The sequence below is a fragment of the Channa argus genome, chromosome 8 (genome assembly GCF_033026475.1).
Source record: "Channa argus isolate prfri chromosome 8, Channa argus male v1.0, whole genome shotgun sequence".
Taxonomy (NCBI): domain Eukaryota; kingdom Metazoa; phylum Chordata; class Actinopteri; order Anabantiformes; family Channidae; genus Channa; species Channa argus.
The window spans coordinates 9,032,188-9,057,867 of NC_090204.1; the positions used below are offsets into that span (position 1 = coordinate 9,032,188).

The 25,680-nt window shown below is 38.3% G+C and overlaps 2 protein-coding genes across 7 annotated transcripts; one reads left to right on the plus strand and one right to left on the minus strand.

Moving 5' to 3' along the window:
• Window positions 1–3,984: 3,984 nt before the first annotated feature.
• Window positions 3,985–16,322, minus strand: ssbp3b (single stranded DNA binding protein 3b). Of its 2 annotated transcripts, XM_067512696.1 has the most exons (18): window positions 16,182–16,322; window positions 15,410–15,482; window positions 15,231–15,292; window positions 15,044–15,128; window positions 9,349–9,438; window positions 8,155–8,229; window positions 7,885–7,947; window positions 7,730–7,793; window positions 7,548–7,621; window positions 7,244–7,308; window positions 7,120–7,168; window positions 6,821–6,856; window positions 6,626–6,680; window positions 6,479–6,543; window positions 5,858–5,936; window positions 5,645–5,673; window positions 5,438–5,539; window positions 3,985–5,338 (listed from the first exon to the last, which is right to left on the minus strand). In XM_067512696.1, the coding sequence occupies exons 1-18, from the start codon at window positions 16,235–16,237 to the stop codon at window positions 5,309–5,311; spliced, it is 1,152 nt and encodes a 383-aa protein (XP_067368797.1). In that variant the 5' UTR covers window positions 16,238–16,322; the 3' UTR covers window positions 3,985–5,308. The 2 variants fall into 2 exon arrangements, with proteins under 2 accessions (XP_067368797.1, XP_067368798.1); XM_067512697.1 differs by lacking the exon at window positions 8,155–8,229.
• On the plus strand, window positions 15,993–25,236 carry acot11b (acyl-CoA thioesterase 11b). Of its 5 annotated transcripts, XM_067512687.1 has the most exons (17): window positions 16,514–17,503; window positions 17,598–17,923; window positions 18,307–18,507; window positions 19,363–19,432; window positions 20,181–20,241; window positions 20,334–20,435; window positions 20,529–20,664; window positions 20,764–20,917; window positions 21,213–21,332; window positions 21,448–21,586; window positions 21,700–21,755; window positions 22,217–22,283; window positions 22,385–22,468; window positions 22,784–22,917; window positions 23,571–23,702; window positions 23,869–23,995; window positions 24,142–25,236. In XM_067512687.1, the coding sequence occupies exons 3-17, from the start codon at window positions 18,318–18,320 to the stop codon at window positions 24,283–24,285; spliced, it is 1,716 nt and encodes a 571-aa protein (XP_067368788.1). In that variant the 5' UTR covers window positions 16,514–17,503; window positions 17,598–17,923; window positions 18,307–18,317; the 3' UTR covers window positions 24,286–25,236. The 5 variants fall into 5 exon arrangements, with proteins under 5 accessions (XP_067368791.1, XP_067368786.1, XP_067368790.1 ...); XM_067512685.1 differs by lacking the exons at window positions 16,514–17,503; window positions 17,598–17,923 and adding an exon at window positions 16,000–16,144; XM_067512689.1 differs by lacking the exons at window positions 16,514–17,503; window positions 17,598–17,923 and adding an exon at window positions 16,298–16,438.
• Window positions 25,237–25,680: the final 444 nt, after the last annotated feature.

Below are 25,680 nucleotides of genomic sequence, written 5' to 3' on the forward strand. Positions count from 1 at the left end.
ATGTTTCATTTAATTTAATCCAGATAATTAATTTAATTATCATCAATCACTCACGTCACTACTGTTACTACTTTTATCAGTATGAGCTGAGATGTCTTTATTGTCTTCAGGTCTGTGTGATGACACAGCCTTTTCCTTTTTCATACTTCTCCTAGTTTTGACTGATAACTTCATACACACAGACTAAAACAAATACACACACACTCCCATATTCACCTTGTGAGTTTGCCATCACAATACCACACCTATATTAAAATTATTATATATTAAAAATATATGTTAATATATATTATATATTAAAAGAGCACTTTGACTTAGGACCTCACATTAATAAAATATATGTAGATGCTGCACTTGCCACGTTGCCGCCATAATGGGAAGGTCCGGTCTGGCCAGTAGACAAATACAAGCAAATGCAAGAGTTCAGGTTATGGAACCTCACTGGAAGGGCTGAAATGTGACAGGTTTTCAAAATAAGAACACTAGTTAGCAACAAGCTGTTACCAGGATGTTGTTTTGTGTTGTTTTCATTTGTACTCTTTCTTGCTTTTTCTTTCATTTTTTAAAGTGGTCACTGTCTGGAGAAGTTACACCTTATAACCAGTTTTCAACAGTTATACCTTTGTTTTTTATTGTTAATAAATTAAAACTTTCAGCTGTTTAGATTTTCAAGCCACAGAATCTATAACAAGCAATTACAAATACTTAAATTAATAAATAAATAAATTTATTTTAACTAGTAAAGCCTTCAGTAAACTCCAAATCATTAAATTACTTTAATACATTACAATCATTACTTACAAATCAATAAACTATTCACACTTTCAGCCTCTAAGGATATTTGTGCCACTGTCTTCTTTTTTATAATTAAAAAAAATTAATGTTTAAGTACTCTCAGACATATTCCACTTTAAACTTGAAATGCATCTTTGGCCAAGATTTGTAGTAATGCTTTTAAAATATAGACTTATTCAGTAAATTCTAAATTTCACCTTTAAAATATCACTTTTCAAATTGATTACTTCAGCAAAAGTCTTCTGAAGTACTGACATTTTGGCCACAAATAAATAGTCTTCCAGTCACTTCTACTGTTTGCTGCTTTTCTTCAAATATGTAATAGGAATGTTCAACTCCTCTTCAACTTACTCCACTTTTACCTTCAGCTGCTTCTGAATAATTTCACCTCCAGCATAATTTCATCTTTAAAGAATCCTCACAGTAATGCTTTTAGACTCTTAAACTCCAATTTTGTCCATGTTACGTTATAGTTTCAGATTTTACATTTACTTTACATTTTTTGATGATTAAGCATTTTTTAAACTATGTTTGGAGCATACTTTTACCATTAAATCATTCATGGTGCATTTTAGAAATGTTTTTTTTCTAGTTACAAATCAAATTCTATTCAGTTAGTAAATGATCCAAGTTATTGCTCTCACAGTACATTTTGGAATAGAGAAACACCAGAACTATGTGTGAGTCATTGTTTGGCACAGATTTGTTTTTGTATTGTCTCTTCTTCTCAGTCACTACCTCTCATCCTCCCTCTTTCCATTTTATTAAGACAGGATAATATTGTCTGCAGTGCTACAGAGGTCTTTACTTTTACATTATGTTTCTACAAAGAAAATAACTTTAAAGTCAAAGCAAACAGCAGTCTTCCATCACGCAAACGTCTGGCTGTTGTTTGTGGTCTTGTCTGGATGTGATAAATGGTAAACATACTGTACTTTTTTTAATGCAAGTTCAACAAATCCACTCTGCACACATGAATATGAGCTGTGAAGTGCAAGCAGATGTGAGTTAATACCCATTTTACCTTTGCACATGAATTGAGAGGCCTCAATATTTAGAGAGAACTGTCACAAATTAATTCATTCTTACTGTTACATAACAATTAAGTTGTGACTCTTGTAGTTTTTCAAGTCTGATTTATCAAAAGTTTGTATCAGTATGGCCTATAGCAATTTTGATTATGGAAAAGATTTTAATTTCTCTCAACGTAAAAACAATTATACTGCCAACTACCAGAGAGAGTTTTTGTAATCAGTTTAATTGGCTTTCATCTTGTCTTTTATACTTGTTTTCCACAGTAACAGTAAATTAAAAACCTGTTCATGTGTTTTATTGCAATACTTGTACGAAGACAAGCACTAAAAGAGCTGCGTCTATGCTAATAGACTTTCCCAGTTTGTATAAAAAAGGCTAAACACTAAATCCTGTTGGAGGGAAGTCTTACTATTCAAAGCTCAAAAAGATCCTGTGACAGAAACCAAACAAGCAACAAACAACCAAACCTTAAAACCACTGGATCATAATTCATGATTACAACTCGAGAACCAGGATATGGGAGTGAACAAAGCAGTTTGGTGTTCCTAAAGCTTTCATAACATTAACTTTGTGGCTCTGAAGTTGGAGAGGAGGTTTGGCTCTTGCCCAGCAAGGCCACATCCTGTGGAAAGCAGCCAGTAACATCTCGTTTCCTATTGTTAGACAGGAACCAAAACATGGTCTGGCAATGCACTTTTGTTGAGATTCATGTCTGAAATGTAAAGTAAAATCAAAGCCTTACATGTATGGTATGTTTAGTTGTTACCCAGATGTTGTTGGCCATCAACCAGAGGGCAATGCAAAGTTATTTTTTCACCAAGGGGGTGGGGTAATGTTTATTGTGACTCCTAGGCTGAATGTGCATCTTCAAACCAGTCTTACCATTTTTTAGACCAGTTTTTTTTTTTTTTTATAAGTTGCCTGAACCCAATTGGAATTGTTGATTATCCTCACCAGAATAACCTTTACACAAACACAAGAGATTCATTATCACAGAGAAGTGAACCTTTCATAGAGACTTGAAGCTTTTTTTAGGGGGTTTAGAGATGCCAAGTGCTTTTGTAATTGCTGCCCATGTTTTACCCTTTAGGCTGGTGCTTAGGATTAAGTAGCTGGACATGAGCAAAGATAAAAAAAGGAGAAGAGAAGCACAAAAACAAGTATGACACAACACACAAACAACAGTAGAAATCAGCCCCCTTAACGGTTTTACTCACCATACAGTCCACCGGACCGAAAGTGAATAGAGCTTCACAAATTAACCCTCTGTTACCATTCAGTCATATTATTTTCCATTTTGTTTCAGATTATGTGAGATGGTTTTTTTTATATTTAGTAATTTTGTTAATTTATTTACACTCCTTGAGTGTAGATAAAGACGGTGTATGGTATATGAATTTCAGGTGCCAATGTGTGAAACCACAACTGTCCACAAGCTAACCTTGCTAAACCTGATGGAGGTCTTGGGTAGTCAGTCTTATTGTCTCTATAGTGAACCACTGTCTGTATCTATACTCATCTATAGATCACCTGCCAAGTGGAGATTTTTCATCACACACTTAAGGTAGAGTGAGGAAGATCTCACCTAGGATATAAATGGTTATGTAATGGAAAACCTAATCTGACAAAAGAGATCAAGGGTTTCCTAGTTTTGAAGGTTATTCCAGGTATTTGATGTCAGGTCGAAAGGAGTTACAATCCCTGCAACCCCTCTGATTTAGTTTGTGACCCACTGGAGTGTCCCTTCTTAAATCATTGCATGTTCAGCCAAACCTGCCTGCAGAGTATTACATAGGCCTCACAGGCAACCTAAGTGTCCAGGATTTGCCCTTATTGATCTGACAGTTGTGGAGGACAGCACCCCCTGGCTCCCCTGAAGGGATAAGCAAATGGAAAGTGATGTAGTGTGACTGCAGGATACAGCCTGTGGTAGTGCTACACAGCTCAGCCCAACGAGAGCTGTGAATTTGATTTTAGCTGCTGGCTGTGACTGAGTATAGCAAGTAGATTGTGTCTAACTTTACAAAACATAAAGTATGGCATTTTTCACATGTCGGTTAAATGTTAAAGCTGTTTGAATCACAGCTTCAGTAACAAATATGGGTCAATTAAATCAAATGCAACAGTCAAAATAAAACAATCCACACACTGAAATAAGTTATTGTAAAATTATATTAACAAGCAATCTTTCCTCATTTGAAATAAAAAAATATCAGCAAATAAAGGCAACATAGGACAGATGTGTATAATGTGTAATGTTCACAGAAAAAAAAAAATTCTCATCACATTTACAAGACTGCTGCTAAGTTTATAATGATGCCTACGAGAATCAGTTTAGAAAGCTTTGACTAACTTTGAATAACTGGGGCAATATATGTAGTCAAAGATTGTATCAAAATATAAAAAAAATGTGTGGGCTGGCAAGAGAAGGAGGGAGGAGCAGGGCCAAGGGGATGACCAATGATACAACCAATAGATACGAGAGATTAAAATGGGCAGCTCATTCATAGCCATTTCATCATAATCGACCAAACTGCAAATAACAGAGAAGGCTACAACGATGAAGAGCACAGAGTGTTAAGCACAGGCAGGTAAAGAGATATACACCACATCTTAAAGCGGGTGTCCACATAGAGAAGAGCAGCACTAGGTAGTATGTTGTACACAGATTCTCAGTATTCATGCACTCATTTCTTATGTCAAAGTCTGGCTTCCCATGACAGAACGCAACAGCAGTCCAGCTGGTGGAATCAAACAGCAGAGAGTGCAGGGTAACGCTGCCGTCAACAGTAAGAGACTGAAATTGATCAAACATGATCAATCTGACATTGTAAGAGCCATCTGAGCACTTACATACTGTAAAAGGTCATTACAATAAAAGCTGTAATCGTTCACATCTTTTCCCCTTAAAAACCACTTTAACTAGAAGAGTGGGCATTGGGAGTAGTATATTATTCATAAAGGTGTCCATAGAGTAAAAGGCAAATTCTGAATCCTATGTCAACTGATTTTTGTGACACAGTATGCATGGCAATAAGTAAAATGACAAGACAAAGACTTTCCAAGCTTACAATGCGTATGCACACTCTCCAGTGTTTTAAGTGACAAAAGCCTAGACATTTCCTGCACATATTGCACCACAAAGCAATAATTAAAAAGTACAAGAGGTAAACTTTAACCATTTTTGAGAAAACTGAGAGGGATAGAGGGACTCTGCAAAGAAGGAAAAACTTATGAATTTCAGTAGCTGGTTTCGTCACACTTGGGGTTGTGATAAATGGAGAAATTGTTCTTCATTTTGAGCAAGGAGCATTAGTCGCCAGCCATTTTGATATTTCTCTGGTCAGCATTCTGGCATTAATGTGGAACCAAAATGGCGCCCGTCCCTGATTTGGTGCTGATGTGTTTTGGCCATGTCCTAAAGTAAGTTCAGATCCTCGGAATGATGGCAAATAATGACGTATGGGGGTTGGGGGGGTCACACGCTCATCGTCATGGTTGGAGAGTACTGTGGAGAAACAGAATACAGGAGATAGAAACATACTCAAATGTTCTGCTTGCTTGTGTAGTCAGTGGTATACTGATGTTAGCAAGCACAGAGACTTACGTTATCACTCTGAAAGGAGTGGAGGAAGTTTCCACTCAGCTCCCCATCATCCCTTGGAGTCCCAGGAGGATTGCTAATGCCACTTAAATTGTTTGGGGAGTTCTTAAAACAAAGAGTAAACAATATATTTTTTTAAGATTGTAACATTCACTTTTAACAGAATAAATCAGTACATGTAAAGATTATTTGTACGGTAACAATGTTTACCTTGTTCATACCATCCATATCACCAGAGCCTAAAAATAAAGCGATTTTACAAAACTTTAACTTTTTTAAATTGGCATTAAGAAACAATACAAAAGCTGAAATACCACGTCACACAACAGACAACGGAATACTGTGCACTCAGTGAATGCAAAAGAATGCACCCAAACATTTGTGTGTTGTGTTTTTAAAGTAGATTGTAGTTGGTGGTGTTACCTAGTGACCCATTCATGTGGTGTGGTTCCATCCCAGCCATAGCTCCCAGGGGTCCGTCAGAGCCGGGGCCCAAGGGAAACTGGTGAAGAAAGAAGACAGAATGTACTCAGGGGTCGCTCGCTCGCTCACTCACTCACACACTCACAGCTGGAAGATCCTAAATTTCTACATTTTGAAGTTAACTCTGTCAGAAAGGTGATAATACTACTAGGTCTTCTGTGAGGTCACAGTGGATGGTTGTACTGGGGTGCATTATATTCGCAGGTAGTTCTAAGGTTTTTGCCCCCTCATTCATTGTAAATAGTGAGGCCAAAACATTAGAACTACCTCATTATATAAAGCACTCCAGTTGACTCGACCACTGTGAGCTTAATAATAAACACATAATTAAATTATCCACTTTTTAAAATTTTCAACCAAAAAATTCTAACATTGTGAAAGCACATGTTGTGGGTGATTGGTGTATAAAGTTCCTTACCACCCTACTGGTACCCAAATCGCTACATTAATATACTGCCACACACACACACACACACACACGGAACTGGGGATCAAACCACAAATTAATGGTGGACAACCACTTTAACTCCTTAACCACATCCGCCCGCAAAATGAACTTACGTTATTCCGGTTGCCGGGTCCAGTGTTTATTATGGTGTACAAATTATCACCAGAGTTGTTTGAGTCTGAAAAAACATACACACATTCAATGGATGCTGCATAATGCAAGACAAGGTGATTAACAGCTTAATTTATTGAGGCACTAACCTGCAGGGCTGGGCATGATGGGAGTTCCCGGGGGTCCTCCTCCTCCAGAAGCCCCCTTTGGAAAAACAGAGTTACAATACAGAGCAATGTTAAATATTATTTTCTAGGCTAAACTTTCTGGCTATTATGTAAAAATATAAAATAGCCTGAAATAGTTGAGTATAAAATAGTAGAGACATCAGGATCTGTTCTCACCCCATATGCACCAGGAGAGGGTGATGAGTAAGGCATCTGAAACCAAAAACACAAACATTAAACACCAGAAATGGGAGTGCAAACCATTTTCTATACCTCAAAATGTCATCATTCAATCATTTCATCATCCTAACACCATTACAGCTGTCTGTCTAACTGTCTGTGGAAACCATGACACATAATACTACAATTACATCCCAGACTGGAACCTTGAAACACATTAGACTTTGTCCACTCTGAGAGGAGGTCTGGCTGCAATCTGAACCAGCATTTCCCCCAGTGTGTGCATTAGTACTCACAGAATTGGCATTGTTGGGATTTGGCCATGGCCGACCAGTCCCTGGGCCCCTAGAGCAATACAAGCCATAGTCAGATACTGTAATCAGGTTGAAATACATTATTACAATAAAAAAAAAATCTCACATGTTTACTCCTGGCATACCAGGACCCATGGTGTTGTGTGGGGGCCTCATCCCACCACCAAAGTTCTGAGAAAAAAACAAAAAAAATAATAAAAAACATCACAGCTTTTTCAGTGAAAATTGATTTAGGGATTTTGGGCAGTAGTAAGACCATGTTCATTCATTAAGACCATTTTCAAAACAGCTTTCGTTAGGATTTTGCTGATATTCAATTTAGCAATATTTTGCCCACCAGAGCCCGTAGGGAAGGAAAGAAATGCAGTGAACATGGGTTCTATATGAGGACACTGAGCGGATAAGCCTACCTGAGGGCCAGGCCCCATGGGTCCCATGCCACGAGGGCCGCTCATTCTCTGCATCGCCCCCAAGTTAGGGTGACCTGGATAGATAAAAGAACACAGGAGTTATTTGATTAGAGATAGCAGGATATATTGTCTCTATGACACATGCAATATGTAATTAAACTGAATACACCACTGATTCATACCTTGAGGTCGTGTGGGGTCCATGTTGGTGAGCATGGGATGACCACCTGGTCCTCCACCTGGTGGCTACCAGGGATAAAACAAAAAAAAAGATCCAATGAAACTGAAGGTTTAAATGTGTGTAATTTTTTCTGAATCCATTTGGTGAGTTCTCTACCTGGTTGCCCATCCTAATAGGGGGGCCTCTTGGGCCTCCAGCGAAGCGAGGCGACATGAAGGACTACAAGAGAAATATAATTGCTCAATGATATATAAATAAAAAAAGCTGTATGCATCCCTCAAATGGTACAATATACTTAATTTCTGAATTGCATGTTTGTGAGAATATTGATAGCAGCATAAAAGCATGAAGCATCAGCACTGAGAACCAGGATTCCCAAATGACAGCAGATAGCAAAAACAGAGAGAAAGGGAGAGGGACAGTTACCTGACTGTGGGGTCCCATCATACTGTTAGGGGGAGGAGGCTGAGGGTGAGGAGAGCCCTGGGGGCCAGGAGGACCCTGTGGCATTGCACAAAATGAAGAAGCAAAGAGGAAGATAGAGCAGGGAGGATGAGGTGAGGACAGAAAGAGGGAGCAAGAAACAGAAGTGTATAAAAAAATAAAATGAAAAAAAAGGGTGGGGGGGGGCAAAGAGAAAAGCAGGGTTACTGCAGGGCAGAAGACAGTTGGAATGCGAGAACCAAAGTGTGCTGCAAAAAATGTAAACATGTACAAAAATAAGATGCTCATTTGTATGTACCAAACACAGTAAGAGTGAGCAGAGAGGAGCAAGCAAATGACTTAGCCTTGAATGAGAGAAAAGAGACAGAGAGAGGGAGAGGATGTGTGCTCTTTTGCCTGTCAGTCAAGACATTAAGAAGCCTGCTGCATGCAGCATGTTATCAGTGCTAATTTCCCTGAATTAACAGCATCAATTAAGCGCTATGCAATTAGCTTTATAACAACACTAAACACCGGCACTGTGTCACTAATGCTGATGATCTGACAGATTGTGAGGCGTCTAATTGAGTCTCCTCCTGGATTCTGGTATAGAATGTATGAGTGTGTGTACGTTCCTATATCAATGTCAAAATGACTCTCCTGATGTTGACATGATCACATAATGACTCACAGCTTTGTGGATTCTAGCTCCTAAATATCTAGATTTAAAAAGAGTAGTTTGGGCTAGTGAAGACAGAGCAAAACTGCAATTGTCACCTCATCCTATCGTTTTTCTTCAAGAGATATTGATTTACAGTAGGTGCTGCACCTTTCGATTTCTCCATTAGGGAAAATGACCAGACCACGCCTGCCTATTTACAGCACAGGATGGGCTCAGACAGATACAATGTCTATGATGTTTGCTATGTTCACTGAGTGGAGCAAAATAATAGACACAAAGCAGTTCAGACACCCATGTGGACATGTGCTGCTCCACATTTTTTAAATAAACCTTGACAACAATTTACCAAGTGTTAGTGTTAGGATAATATTTGGTAATTTAATTTTTGTTCCATGCACAGGAGATTAATTTATTTTCATTTTCATTAGATTACCTGTCAAAGTGATATCGCAAACGATAATAGTATATGCATGAAAGTAACAGTAAGTTACAGATAGTATAAGTGACTAACTGACCTGGAAAAAGCCAGGAGGCATGGGTCCACCAGGCATGCCCTCACCAGGAGGCATCCCTCCCATCACAGGACTGGGGGCTGCCGCTGCACTCTAAGATAGAAAACAGACAGAACAACAGTATTACAAACTTTAACTCACTGTCCTGCAAAATACCCTCATCATGCGTTTGAGGCTTTTTTTTTACAAAACAAACACCATCTTAATATAAACACCAATGGTACAAGGAAAGTGCTGATAGACATTTATTACCTGACCAGGATAGTAAATAACATCATTTAACTGATTTCTGTGTATTAAAAACAACAACAACAACAGGCATTCAGTAGACCCAGATCAGTTGTGGGCCTTCAGTATGGGAGGGGTATTAATGGGGTCCTTACTGAGGCTTCTGAGCCTGGCTGATCCAAGATCTACTGGATTGGATAAGTATCGGCAGAATTCACTAAGTCAGTGGCTCCAAAGTGCTGCTGCACAGCAGGGGCTCACTGGGCTGATTTCCTGCTCAAACCGCAGCCCTAATTCACTAATGTGCCATTTGCTTTGGTCACACACTCCTAAGTGACTGAGTTTTACTCCCCTGTAGCTGAAGCAATCTGAGATGAGCTAATGTCTTCAAAGCAGTGGGATTTAGCTTCGAAAGAACAGCTACAAAAATAAGAGAAGATCCTTCATTGCTACTAATGCAAAGCTTGCTCACACTGTAGACTAGATGTACGCAAACATGCTAGCGTGATAACAGAGGGATGTATCCAAACTCACACACATACACCCCTTGTCTCTTTCCAAAGCCTCACAGCTCCACAAACATCACTGGTCAATAGCCAACACACTCCCTGATATTGACTGCACCTTTCCTAATTATATCTGCTTGGGCTGCCACTGCAGGGCAAATGTGAAATACCTCAGCAAGGAGAGAAGTGAGGCCACAGGGATATGTCAAATAACAAAGACAGTAAAGATCCTATTCAGTTATCGAAAGAAGGTCTAGGAAGTAGACCAAAAGAGAAAAGGTTTACATACACTTCCCATCTGAAATTTTCTTAAACCATCTACTGTTGCTATATGATGTTTAAGAAAACATGTGGAGACAGATTTCATGTTCTCCCTCACCAATCTTGTCCAGATTCTCACTGTCAAGACTGAGACCTGAAAAGCATCTCAAAAACAATCATCCAATTATTTATCTGACTAAATATATTACTTAATATACCCCATATCTTATTCAAACATTGGAGGTTACTCCACTAAAATAGAATTTTGAATGTATTATTTTCATAGGCTCTATACATCAAATTATCATTAAATATATTTCTGGTATTCAATCTGATGTCAAAATCAGCACAAAATTGGAAGTGTAAACTAAATATCAATTGAAGCCCAGTACTGCAACAAAACTGCATAAATACAACACAACACAACCAAGATTTACATTTCCCAGACAAGTCATTCATATGCAGGTTAAACAAGAATGAATTTGAGATCCCACTCTACCTGAAACAATACTGAAGCCTACTCTATCTAATAAACACAAACATTCTGGGTAAATATTTATCCTATACTTTTGTGATTAATTCCATTATTGTTGAAGGGGATTTCTTTAAAACAGCATCATGCCATGGTGCCATGCATGCTTTATTTGTGTAGAAAACAATTAACACACACATCAGAAGTACAGGTTATTACAATAAGCTACAGGCTACTTGAGTATTTTACAATTTTATAGGTAAAATGCTTTGTTTTATGGGCTCAGGGACTTTTGTGACTTCGTAGTTCACAGAAAAGCTATAAAAGGAACAAGTTTTCAATACGCATATTTAGATGCAAGTATGAAGATTAGTTTAACATTCTTAGAGCCTTAAACCAGACCTCCTTTATTTTGCACTCAGTATATTCAGAATCGCCTACAGTAAACTGCTTTACCGCTACCCTGCTAACAAACCACAGCTTAACAATTTTATGTGACTCATTTGCACCATTTGCATTAAACAGTAAAGGGGTTATACAGTTATTCATAGTTTTGACCTCTTTTCATGACGTGTTATCCAGCTTTCTGACCAGAAAAAGATTTAAAATTCAAACTCATTTGAGTGACTGACACTAGTTTGAGGGGACATACAATTCACAACCTAGGCCTAATTTACCAACAGTGGAAAGGTCTCTTACAAAGATATATGTCAGCCAGTTTTAAATATTCTTTGTCAAGACATTATGAGATCAATCAAACTGTGTGACACTTCTTTATATATATATTTTTAAATCCTTAACAGACTATAACTTACAATCTATACAGTTTACAAATTTACAACATGCAATCTGTATGCAAAGCAAATGCACTGTAGAATTTTAAATCATAGCAACAAAATATTATGTCTCTAGTACACTTCCTGTAATAGATATCCAAGTCAACCACAAAAATGTGTCAGGCTTGAAGACACAGTAATGAAGCTGTGTCCTGGCTTTAATTATCCAAGTAGTATTTTACAGGTTTGGTTAAGTTAATGCTAATACCTTCAATAGACTAGTCAATTTAAGCTTGTAAATGATAATATTAACCCATAACCTGTCAGCATTCGAAAGGCAAATAAAGTAATTGTAAGCATATGTTATTCTATATATCTAGTGTATATGATTTCACCAGAGATAAAGAGTGATGTTTATGACTAGTTTCATATCAGTGTGGTTTATGCACATGCGTTCACAATGTCTGGCTCCTCTGTAGTGAAACAGCGACTGTAGTTTGTTTTGTTCCTATACCCTTAAGTAGCCTTTTCCTGGAATGTGGTCTACAAATAAATAAACTAAAACAAAGCTGAATTTTTTAAAGAAAAAATGGGCCACAAAGCCCTAAAACAACACTACCAATCTTCATTGCTCTGTAGAAGTCTGACACCATTTGCTTGACTGAGAAACAATGTGTATGGAGGCTTCCTACACATTATGTTTAGATCTTTATCATGTCCCTGGTAAGCACACAGCTGTGCTTGCTAGACTGTCTCAAAAAGCCTGATGCTGCTTTTGGTCTAAATGAGCCACGTCTCTTTGGTACAGGAAGGACAGATGCCTCAGCCCTGCCCCAGGCTAAGAGGCTCTCGTCTAGGACCTTGCTTACAACCTCCCAGGGGACCTCCTTTAAGACATACTATGCCCGTCTCCCCAGCTTTTAAGGACTCGGCATGTACATGTGTACAAGAACATACAAGCAATGCCGGCCACACATTATGTTTCTGAATCTTTAAATGACTGAAAGTTACCACAGACTGGCGTGGTGGCAGATACGCTTCTTCTGCTATTATAACAAAGAGAGTGGGGGTGGGGGGTGTAGGAAAGAGAGAGGAGTGTGAGGATGACCAAAAGGCCCATTGAGGTAACTGCGAAAAAGCAAGAGGGGACCCAGAGAGGGACACCGTATAAAGAAAAAAATGTAAGAGTTAAAAGCAAATAAGGAAAAATATAAATAAAGGGGGTTGGGCTGGAATACAGACCACCCAGCTGCCACCTCGTGACCTAGCATGCTCTTAACTCAGCTTCACTTCTTCCACTGGAACCAACACTCAAAAGAAACCAGCCCTATGTTTAGCTTGTAAATGTTTAACCATCAATCAACATCATAAAACCCAACAATTGGATGCGCTCTTTCTCTATACTTACTTCAAGCAGGTCTATTCCACTTCTCATATCCCTCCTCTCTTCCTCCCCAACTACCCCTCCTCATTTTATTCCCCCAGCTCTTCCATGGTGGTGGATACTGGGCATATGCCACAGTGCCACTCCCCTTTCCTTTTTACAATCTGCCCCTCAGCTATCTGACAGCCATCAATCTCCCTTTGATGCCATGGAGACAGGGCCCCTTGAGGAGCGTTCATCAGGCCCAGTATGACTACACCAGGGCTTTACGAGCACTGCCGGCTAAGAGAGCCGTGCTCACCTCCCCCACACCTAAACAAAAGCCAGAGTCCAAGGACTAGTACTGTCCACACACAGACAGACGAACACTTCCCTGACCCCAAAAATCCACAAATGAACGCAAAGGGAACCAACGAGAGAGTAAAGGCAACAAGATGTCGGGGAGACCAAACACAGAAACTCTCAACACACCAGCACACATCAGAGACTGATGCTTCACTGTTCCCTCATTTGCTTAATGTTTTCCATGCTATGAAAATCATCTTAGTCAAACCACAAGTTGCACATTAACCACTTATTTTGTGTTATTTATGGTTTTAAAACTTATCTGATGATATGTCCATATTTTAATAGAAAGGAAATGCTAAATTATTTTCAGCTCATTTGTTACACCTTTACCTAAAGCACAACATTTTAAAATTCCATCAAAATCTTTATTCAAAGAAAACTAAGATTTGTGAAATTTTTGATGTTACTTGTATTTAGGATAAAACGCCACTTATACAAAAACATACCCTACCTAAATAACATATGTGCAACATCAACTACACTGACACAGGTCAGGTAGTTGATTTTAATGGAAGCTGGTTTCAAACAAAATGCTCCTTCTCATTTGTGTGTTTAAGTTTGAATAATAAGGAATGTGGTTACTGAAAGGGCAGAGCTGTGCTGTAGTCTCTTTCCTGGCTTCCAGGTCACCTGCCAGATCAGGAGGCCTGTTACCCTGACAACACTATCTGCCAAGAGCAGGACCAACATCTCCATTTTAACCCCTTCATGTCTGATACATCACCAGACTGTGTTGTTCTTAAGTCCTCCTTTATATCAAGTGTCTTTCATAAGCTATTCTGATACAACAAAACCTGGCCCTATGTTAGCAAAACGCAGTTCAGAAACAGCAGAAGCCTCTAACAAGTATTTCACACTTTCTTTGATGTTTTTTCAAAAGCTGACTGAAAGCAGGAAACAATACAGCACATCCAAAACAGCATAATTATCAAGATGCAAAACATCCATACCATGCAAATGGGGAAGTGCTATTGCTAGAGCAGCAACCAGCTACTGAAAACTATACTCAGCCTGAGCAATTAAATTGTTGATAATGTTTCAACATATAGGCTACCAAACAGTGTGGGGCACCTGGGGGTCTTTATTAAACTTTGCATGTAAAAATTATTTGAAATCGAAGAACACACAGCAGGTTATTTTTCGTCCTTATAACTGAGACAGGGTCCTTAATCGTGGAATAGACAAGGGGGGGCATAACTTGACATGTTTGACTCAGAGTATGCTGCCATTAGTATAAATTTCCAGGAAGCATATAAAGCTAATTGTTGGCCCTATCATTCGTCCCACGACCAGGTCAAGATGTCCAATTGTAATTCATAAAAAGAGCAAGATAATGTCCCATCCTGCATTAGGCTTTTTGATACAGGTACAAAGTTTCTGTGGTAAACACAGAATCACTTACATCTCTAAACACTGTCCAGAACACAGTAACAGCTTTACTTTGGGCTGAATAATAATATTCTTTCGAGACAAAGGGAATTATCAAAACCTTACGCACGGCTGCTGTATTATTCTTGAGATCCTGTCAGAACTCAAGTGTTGATAGTGTTTACAACTGTTTTGCGCAAAGATGTCCAACAAAAGAAATTGTGACTCACTGTGCAACCTGATTTGGGAGTGCATTATAACAGCTCTTCTTAGCCTTTATAGCTAAATAGTTTTGTTCTTTAGCAGACAAAAAGAGCAATACAAAAGCAACAGTTCCCATGTAAACATTACTCACATAATCATGGAAGGCTTTTGCTTCACTAGAATGGTCACATGTCTCTCTTCTCTCTGGTGCAGCACAATATAGGTCCCAGAATACACTGTGGATGAGACAGACCATGAAATAAACAGAAGACAAACAAACTGAGACACAGACAAAAACCTAGAAATGTTTGCATGGAGTGGAAAATGTTTTCACTTACCACCACCAAGAATGCAGGAATCCAGGGGGTTCTCCAAGTGTTATGTTTTTCTCCCACCGGATCTAGAAAAAGGGGAATGTTTAACAATTATCATTACATGTCAATTTAATATATATACCGTTAATAATGTTTAAGGAGGGTATTTTAAAATGGTTGAATTTGACCAAAATTCTACATACCTCTGATAAAAAGGTCTGTGCAGACTTCTGTGCTCCTATGTGTAACAAATACTCATAGACGTATAGAGCCAACCTGTGTAAAAGGAAAAAAATATATTTATTTGAAAATAATTACTGACTTGAATAAAAATTAACTTAAAATATTTGGTTACATTTTCCTCCACGAGCACCTTGAGTCGGGTACAGGGCCTCTGAACAATGGCTGCCAAATAGTCTATGCCAAAAGATTAAATGGGGACTGTGTAGCCAAGCCTAGTGGAGCTTCATTAACGATAGCAGAACGATGGGAGAAAGTGGTAAACAGCACAATTGTGCGTCGTGATGTAAAACACAGAAACACAGCACCAGCATGCTGTGTACTGACTAGGTAGAGTATCCCGGTGGTACTGATGGGACTGAGGGAAATAAAAACGGAGCCCATCCAGGGAGCGCAACAGAGAAAACAATGTGCCGTGCTGCACGGCGATGTTATTGTTTTCTCCTCCCTGTGCTCTCGACTGAAAAACCGCAAAAAAATATGAGACAACCGCAGGTAAAACACCAACAAACTGCACACGGAATTTGTCGTGGTTGCGTAAAGAGGCGGCAATAAACCAAATGTAGCAGAAACACAGGTCCGAGCAGGAATGGCGAGCAGACAAGGCGGTTCATTCAATCCAATTCTCGGTAAGAGGAAATCGCCTCTTGCTAGCCTGTCCAGCGAACAACAGAGAGCAAGAAGGAACAACTTACAAGGTGAAAAATACACGATAAGAAACGTTTCTGAGCTTACTTTTCTCGTGCTTGTCCGTCCGACGGTACCGGGGTGCCTTTGCTTTTAGGAAACATTGTTTTATGTAGGAGGACACCCGCCTTCTCTTTCTTTTTTCGCTATTTCATCTGTCAGATCATCGCGGCCGCGACCCTCTCGCACTCCAACCGCACTACTCCTCTGCCCGTCGACAACCAAACCTGGTCGGGGAGGAAGAGGCGGGGCTGGCCATGACTAACGCCCCCTTCAGCCAATAGGAGCGCACAACTTGCCTTAAGGTCTATCGTTTCATGCTTTCTGTTTGCTGTTTTGACTTTAAACTGCGATATCAGCTTAATTAACATAAAGATATAGGTTCTCTCATCTTGTTTTCTAGACTTGATTCTGAGTTGTACACATTCTGGCAATAAACTGAAATCAGATTTTTCTTTCCTAGTTTTCATATTTCAAATAAAATATGAAGCAAGAAAAATGTTTGCTCTTTTACTTTACAAGATGATGGGAAGCGTTATATTGCTTTTTATTTAACATCTGGGCCTAGGTTTCTCTTAAATAGTGTTAGCTATGATGTATTCAGTTTTTTACTCGTCTAATGCGTCTTGTTTGTCCTTTTGACGCCACATACTGAAAGGGTCCTATACTTCCATTTTTTTTGGGCTTTATGGCGTATGAGGGTAGACTGAGAGAAGTCCTAGGAACAACTAAGATACTGCGCAGGACCCTCAAGCTACCAAGACCCGAGTCTGAGGGAAGGAATAAGGCCGCCCCGAAGTAGGGGCGAGTGGAGAATTTAAAACAAATATTCAATGTATATAATACTAAAGTCAGTGTTGACTTCTGATTAATGAATGCAGATCATTATTAGAACAAAGACTTTATTCTAGTATGCCTAACTTACATAATGTTGGCGTATATTTTAACAAAATGAATAAATAACTAAAATATGGATCTGGAGAAGACGGTCCACACGAAAATACTGTTTCTTGTCTTTCACATACTGTATTTATTAGCACCTTTTAGAAGCCAAAAAAAAAAAGAGGCGACTGAGTTCCACCTTAAATATTTGGACGTAAACACTCAGGGGCAAGGCTCTCTCTCTGTCTCTCTCTCCCTCCAGTGGTGAAACCCTGGTAAACTGTAGTGTTCGTGCGCGTGCATGTGTTATGTTGTTGGATTGTGGAGAAATGAGTGAAATTAGAAAAGGCAGGGTCCCACGGGGTGACAAGCTGCTCCTTCTCAGCCAGTCTCATGTTTAGTAGCTGACGTTAACTGGCACTATAAGGACCAGATCTCAACTTCATCGACAGAAACCTTAATCTTTAGTAAGGTACACTTAAGATAAGGTAAGGCTGTTTTTTTTATTGGTGACAGTTGGCGAATTGAACGGTGGCTTGTTTCAGGGAATCAATAACCAGATTCAGAAACAATTTTCCGCAGGCTATTTTATTTTTCAAGGGCAAGTTGCAGCACAAGCAAATTTAAAGGTCACTGGAGCTTTCTGTCATCAATAACAGGAAAGTCAGCTGACCACCAAATGTTAAAGAAGTTGTGGGCAAACACTCCTAAGCAGTATGAATGTGCACTTAAATACTCTGTCAACTGCTCTGAAAAGACAACCCATGGACTGCAATTAAAGCGACTGTTTAAACTGTTTATAGTCAGTGCCATAGCTTGTCGAAAAGGTACTAAACAAATGGGCTTTTCAGGTTTCTTCTGGACCTTTAGTTAGCGGAGAAATGTTCAGTAATTCCTGAGAGGACAAAGTGAGTACAGATTATTCAAAGCGTCTTATGTTCCAGTGCTTGGACAGACTGGGGGTGTGAGCCTTGATCGAACACGGTTTACTGAGTAATGTGAAAAACCTTGTAAATAAACTTCAGTAATGCATTTTTACTTCAGGCAATATACTACAGGTTTTGCAGACGACACTATAAGTGTGCATATTTAAAAATGTTTTGTTTTCCTTTGAATTCTGAAAGCAACTGAACAATTACAACAGTAACTGCATTTGTAGTATAGTTTTAGTTAATTAGTTTTAGTGGAATCTAGTCATTGTTTTACGGTGCACCCATTTTATTTGGATTTGGATCACAGATGCTGTGTCCTGGCTCTACTGTAACACATTTTATATGTTTCCTGTCTGTAGAGCTGTTAGATATGACATCAGAGGGGAAAGATGCCAATACAGTGCTGGACCCTCATTTCATTCAGGAGAGTGAGGAAGAGTACAGAAACCCCTCTGAAGTGAAGATGAGTCAGATCGTGCTGCCCTGTCATGCCAACCACTGTGGGGAGCTGAGTGCAGGACAGTTGCTGAAGTGGATGGACTCCACAGCCTGTTTATCTGGTAGGAAACTTGTTTTTGTTTAAAAATTGCTGTGGAACAAGTCTCTTAACACCAGAAATGCTGATATATGATGTATATGTACATTAATTATTTTAAACAATTAGATCTCAGTTTCACTGCATGTCAATCACAATGTAATATAGTAACAGTTGCTTAAGTGTTGGGAAAATACTACAGACAAACAAGTCTTTAAGTAAGGACTGAGTACCTTGTAAAGCTCAATGAGGCAAATTCCTGGTTTGTGTGGATATGCTATACACACTAAATAAATATTGATTTGTTGAAATTCTCATCAAAATGCATCCATAAAAGACTTAAAATGCACTGCATCACGAATTGTCATCAAACATTGTGCAACATTATTACAGTTTGCACTTGACCACTTGCTCTGGTTTGAGACAGTGACTCCTTCTTTACTCCTTATACTCACCCATAATTGTCTACATACTTCAAAACTCTGAAGTACTTTTTTGCAATGGAACAATCAGTTATTATAAAATTGGTCGGTTCTTACTTATTTATGTTCTTTTGTCTTGCATTTATTGGAATAAAGCTGCTGTTGTATTTGGCCTATTAATGTAAGGGGCATTAAAAACCCCTTGTTCACTGATTCACTTTCCAGAGGCATTTACAGGGATCATAGATACACAGCAAATGATTATGTTCAGGCATTAAAATCTGCTGCTGCAGCTGTATAGAGTTAATTAATTTAAATTTAAACTAAGTGACAGATTATATCTATATGCGTTTATGGATAAATATATTTAAAGATCATAAACTTTCACTTTGCCTGACTGCCAGAGACTGGCTTTGTGCTACCCTACCTAAATATTTGTGTAATCTCTCCTGTCACAGCTGAGAGACATGCCGGTTGTTCCTGTATCACTGCCTGTGTGGACGACATTCATTTTGAACACACCATAGAGTAAGGCTTTGATTTTATTGTTGCTCCAACAAGGTGTATCTCCAGTGTAGTACTGGTTTGCAGAGACAAAACAAGCTGCATTGACTGTTGGGGAACATACCCAGTTCTTGAACAAATTTCTGTTTAGTTGTAATAAACCTTTACTGAAGCTTTAAAGTAAAAAAAACAAATAATGAAATTAAGTCCATACATACAGTACAATGCTGTGTAAAAACATCCAGTCCCCTCCTGATTTTATTTTGTATTTTTATTCACATATAATTTATTTATTCAAGCAATAAAGTCTTCCAAAGCACCCCCACATGATCACACCAGGCTTAACCAGAAGTAATGTGTTTTTTTAGTGTATTCTGATTCTGACATAGACCGTTTCTGTGTTGTGGGAACAATTCAAACAAGTATCTGTGTTCTTCTGAATAAGCAAAGGTTTTCTTGTTTCCACTCCTTAGTGGATGCCATTTCTTTATTTCTTTGAGGTGAGACAAGCCTGCCTTCACTTGTTAAAAATCAAGAGGGGGTTGGAATTTTTCACAACACTGTAGGTGTTAAACATTGAATAGATTAATTAATTAATAAAAAGATTAAAAGACATTGTACTGCAAATGATTCTGGCTACTAAATTAAAATTTTGTTTTCTCTTTTGACTAAACCTTATTTCTCACAGTACAGATTCAGATTGTTTTTGTGATATCATAATCACTGCTCCTTGATGGTAGTAGAGATAAGAATCTGTGTCTTTGTGCCTCAGAGTGGGAAAAGTGGTCAACATCATAGCAAGGGTCAACAGAGCCTTCACATCCAGTATGGAGGTTGGTGAAAATTATAATAGGTTTTAAGATAGTAATATTATTTTTTCCTTAGAAACACATATTAAGAAACAGGTGATTTTTTTTTTGTTTAGGTGGGAATACTGGTGACTTGTGAAGACCTTTACACTGACAAACAGTGGAAAGTTTGCCATGCCTTTGCTACCTTTGTTGCGAGACGAACTGAAGTCGGAAAGGTAAGAGACCAGAACCAAATCGTGGATAAAAAAGTTTTTTTTCCTCAAGCTGGTTAAACATTTCCTGGCTTTTTCTATTCTGTATGTACACAGGTACAGTTGAAGCAGGTGATTCCTCACACACAAATTGAGCAGATGGAGTACAGCCTGGCAGCAGAGCGGAGGAGGATGAGGCTCATCCACGCTGAGATCATCACAGACCTACTGAGCAGCAGCACAGCTCAGCTGGGTACAAGTTGACACAAGGCCTTGTAACACAGCACTTAGGCAAGCATCTACATCATTTAAAACCTAAACATAAAAGTAATAGTTTTTGTGCTCTGTCCAGGAGAATGCCAGGAATATCAGGATGCTGTGACAGCTGAGAGGACAAGAGTAGAGAGTGTGGAGCTAGTGCTACCACCACATGCCAACCATCAAGTCAGCACCTTTGGGGGCCAGATTATGGCCTGGATGGAGAATGTGGCTACGATTGCAGCAAGGTATGCACCTATTATTTACATACTCATACTTATTCCTGCTTGAAACAAACTAACTCAAAAGAATATTTCTAGCAGAGACTTAACTGAGGAGATTGAAAGCACACTCCTGCAATACACATACTAGCATGAAAGCTCATATAATAACATTATATTTCTGTCTGTAGCTTCATATTTAGATATGAGAGTTTTACAGATTTCCAGGATGCAATTTTTATTAAGGGCAAACAAACACACATAAAACAAACTCAAGAAAATGTTTTATGTTTATTTATTTTTTGTTTACATTGTGACCTAGTCGCTTGTGTAACGCTCATCCAACCCTGAGAACTATAGACATGTTCCACTTTCGTGGGCCATCTCACATTGGTGACCGACTGGTACTGAAAGCCATTGTTAATAATTCCTTCAAGCACAGGTGAGCTTCTAAATAATGGACAATTCTCATTGTACGAAGTGCCAATAATTCACATACTGTAAATGATCCGAATAAAGTAATAAGAGAAAGGGGGGAAATAAATGTTGTGCTCTAGCATGGAGGTTGGAGTGTGTGCTGAGGCCTACCAGGGTGGAGAACCTCTGCGCCATATAAATAGTGCTTTTATGACCTTTGAGGTGCTGGACAGTCACAGGAAACCACGCACGTTGCCACGGATAAGACCGGTGCCTGTGGTGAGTAAACTAGATCTCCTGATGCCATAGAACGACTTTAATATGCAAAATACAGTAGAGCTGACAAAAGAAGGCTTTCATTAGATACTTTTTTTCTGCCCCACATTTCGCAGGATGGAAAGAGGCGTTATCAAGAAGCCATTGCAAGAAAGAAGATTCGTCTCGATAGGTTAGAATCTGCACATAAACCATCACGCTTTGCTCTTTGTAGAGCATGACCCATTAATCAGAGGGCTTTTATTGGCTTATTGCAGATATGTGTCGTGCTGTCAGTATAAACACTTGCCCAAATGTTTGTTAAAAAAAAACTTAAGTCAGCTGTATGATGTAATATACACCAATGCTGTTTTTGTGCTACAGACTTCATTGTTTACAATACACTGCAAGAGCAAATGACTTGGCAGAACCTCATGTCACAGCTGGGCAGACTTTGGTGCAGAGTCTGTCAAGGATAACAAGTTCATTGTTCAACTGTATAACACAACGACTCCAGTATAATCTTTATTCCTTTATTTGATAACCAAATGTTTGGGATCACCCAGCAGCTACAATGTTGATGTTGATCATGTTCTTGGTTCTTCCTTTGTACTCTTATTGTATGTAAATACTTTATGCCTTACACATTCACAGGAAATACATTATGTCCTGCAAGCAAACTGAAGTACCTTTATCTGTGCCCTGGGATCCAAGTAATCAGGTTATTTCTTGCCAACAGTGGTACACATGTTTAGAAAAGCTGTTCAGATTATGCCACTGTATTCAGCCAGTCTGAGTTCAGAAAGTCCTTTGTTTTTTCAGATGTACTTGAGCTACAACAATGTTTCAGCACTGAAACTAATGGATACCAGAAACAACTGGGTTTTAGCTTCTGAGAAAAATAAGGTCAGTGTTGTTTGTATAACTATCCTGGAAATAGCTTGTTAAGGAGATACAGCTGTTGTGAATCCAACATGCATTCTGATCTGGATTATTTTTGGCTGATGAAAGCTGAAAATTCACAATCGCAGTAATTTGATGGAAATAGGCCCACATAGCTTTTTTTTTAAGTTGGGGATTATGACCTAAGACCTAGTCATTCTCAAAAGATATACAGTGACTGTATGCACATCTCACATCAGCATAAACGTAAACTTTTGATGCCTGGAACGAATAGAAACTGGACCAACCTCTTCTTTTTGCTTACGTTCCATTCCTTAGGTCAGACTGTACACATTGGAGGAAAACCATATGTTGTGTTTCAAGGTGGAGATGCATGTCAGTGTCCCAGCAGCGCAGACGTTCCACCTACTGTCAGACCTAAGGAGGAGAAAAGAGTGGGACCGACATTATGAGTCAGTAGCACTTGTGTATACTTGGCATTTTGCATGATGTGAGGCACAGCAACTTCCAGTCCAAATAAGGATCAATCGGTGTTATTTTGTAGTTTTCCTATTGTCAACAATACCTGTAAAAGAAACTAAGTTAATTATAAGTCAAAGTCTTTATTGTAATTTCTGCCACGTGTACAGCACACATACAGAGAATTAAAATTACTTACATACAATCTAGAGAAATATTCACTGTATGCACATGTAAATAAAAAAAATAATAAAAATCCATACAAGCACAAAAAGGTGTGCATAAGTTTAGAAAAAGTTATACATCACAGAAATAATGAAGTGTCAAATAGTCCAACTGTGTGGCTTGTTCCACCTAACTGTTAGACATCAGTGAAAGTCTATGCCTCTGAGAAACAGTTGCATTACATCATAGCGGCAACCAACAAGCAAACACAAGGTTAAGTTGCATGCTACATCTGCATGAAATAGAAATTATTAGTATGTTAGAACTTATTAAAGTTCAAACTCTATGCTGCAGGCATATGCAGACGGGATATTGAAAACCTAATACAGTAACTTATTAAACTGCCTATTTGTCTTAAGTGACAGCGATAACAGTAAAACATAAAGCTCTTTATCGGTGCTTGTTATTGTGTTAACTACAGGGATTGTGAGGTAATTAACCAGGCAGACGAGGATGACACCCTTTATCGTGTAGCTACACCCTCTGTCAGCAAAGGGAGCAAAGGCCAGGACTTTATCTTGCTTGCGTCCAGGAGGAAGCCATGTGATGCCAGGTGATGTAACATAAAGCACGAAAAACACTGCTCATGTCATTTTAGATTTTCTTTGTCATGTCCCTGCTCACTTGATTCCCTATTCCACCTTATTGCATTACTGCCTCCAGCTTGCTCTTTTATAAAGTTTCATGATGCTACATTCTCTTTTTTTTATCCCTGTCAGGGACCCATATCTGATCGCTCTGCGTTCTGTCACCTTGCCCACTTACCCTCCCACTGAGGATTACACCAGGGGAGAGGTGCTCTGTGCTGGCTTCACTATCTGGGAAGAGTCCCATTTTGTCACCAAGGTTCGCAAAATGAGAGGGACATTTTTTTCTGCCTGCATACTCGCTGTTAGCACATCACAATAGCATGAAGCAACTCAACTGCAGCACAAGGGAAAAGTACTTAGAAGGTGTGTCATATCTGACATCTAACCTTTGTTTTGTCTCAGATCACCTATTACAATCAGGCAACACCAGGCGTTCTCCCCTACATCTCTACAGACATCGCTGGCCTCTCATCCAGTTTTTACAGTGCCTTTTCTGCTTGTAGCCAATTCCTAAAGGCCAACAAGGACAGCCTGGCTGCACTGTGACCCAACAGGTCTATATGTACCACAGTGTCCCTGCAAGGGGAACAGTAGCATCAATAGAAAGCACAACGATTATTTCAACGATTATGTCTTTCAACGATTATGTCTTTATCCCATTTGACCTCTGTGCAATGTTAGAAATAATAACTGAATGTAACTGTTACACAGGAACTTTGCAATAGATTTGCAATTTGTGTAGTTTTCTAGTGTTATAAAACCCTTGTTTTCATCAAAATGAGTAAGTATGAAGAAGGGCTTCACTGTTTCTGAGTGGATTTCAGGCCTCTCATGTTTTATTACAGTCAACATAATATTTAAAAGACTTTCTGTGCAATATTAATTTATATAGTATATTAATTTAAATGTTTAAAACTATTTTAACTTTCTCTAATCTTGAGGAAAAAAAAAATCTTGTTTTTAATAATGAGTCTTTACACAACCTAACATTGCCACAAACTATTTTAAGTTGATAAGGAAATTAGAGTCTTTTGTTATAGTTTATTTTTTACCTCCTTGGATAAAGTTAAATTTTTTTTATGATTTTATTCATTTTCATATAGTATACTCAAATGTTGGCAAAAACATGGGTAATTACAACAAACTGTGTATTGCATGTTTGTTTGTTTGTTTTTTACTTTTTGTCAAGAAAGCTATAGTATGTAGCTGGTTTGTGGTTTCATTGTATTGTTTTATAATTATTATTATTAAGCTATTTAAAGACCCTATGTCTAAAACATATGTACATTTGAAGAATTTGTATCAAAAAGCATTTTCACTTACCTGTATTTTAGAAACCTTTCTACATTTTATGATTTATGAACTGTAGCATTTTGTTAACCTAAAAAATGAAAAAGAAGACTTCTGATGTAAAATATATATTTCTTGTCTGTGCTGTTGTTTTCTGCCTTCAAGTCAGAAAAAATATAAAAATAAATTTGAATCTGAACAAAAATATCTTGAAATTATGCTTTCAGTAAATTTAATCTACTAAAACTGTCTCGAATCCCTTCGCAAACTCACCAATACACACATATATAGGGCATTAAAATTAAATTAAACAACAAATCCTAATAAAATTTTTTTAGTTTTACCAGCAGGGTAGTTTATGTATTCCTGGCTGTGTGCAGACAGATTTGGGACAGCCTTTAGGGATATTACATATAATACAAATAGGATAATAAATACATATGATAAAAACAGGGTTTTATAGGTTCCAAAATAATTTTGTAAGCTTATACGTTTTCTTTTAAAGAACAAAGCAAAAATGTAGAAATCAAAAACACAGGCACATGACTAACAACAAATGTTTATATTAGAGGTCTAGTTCAACAATAGAAATCCAAATGCATGGAGAAATTAATAAATAAACCACAGTAAAATAATAAAATTAAAAAGTGT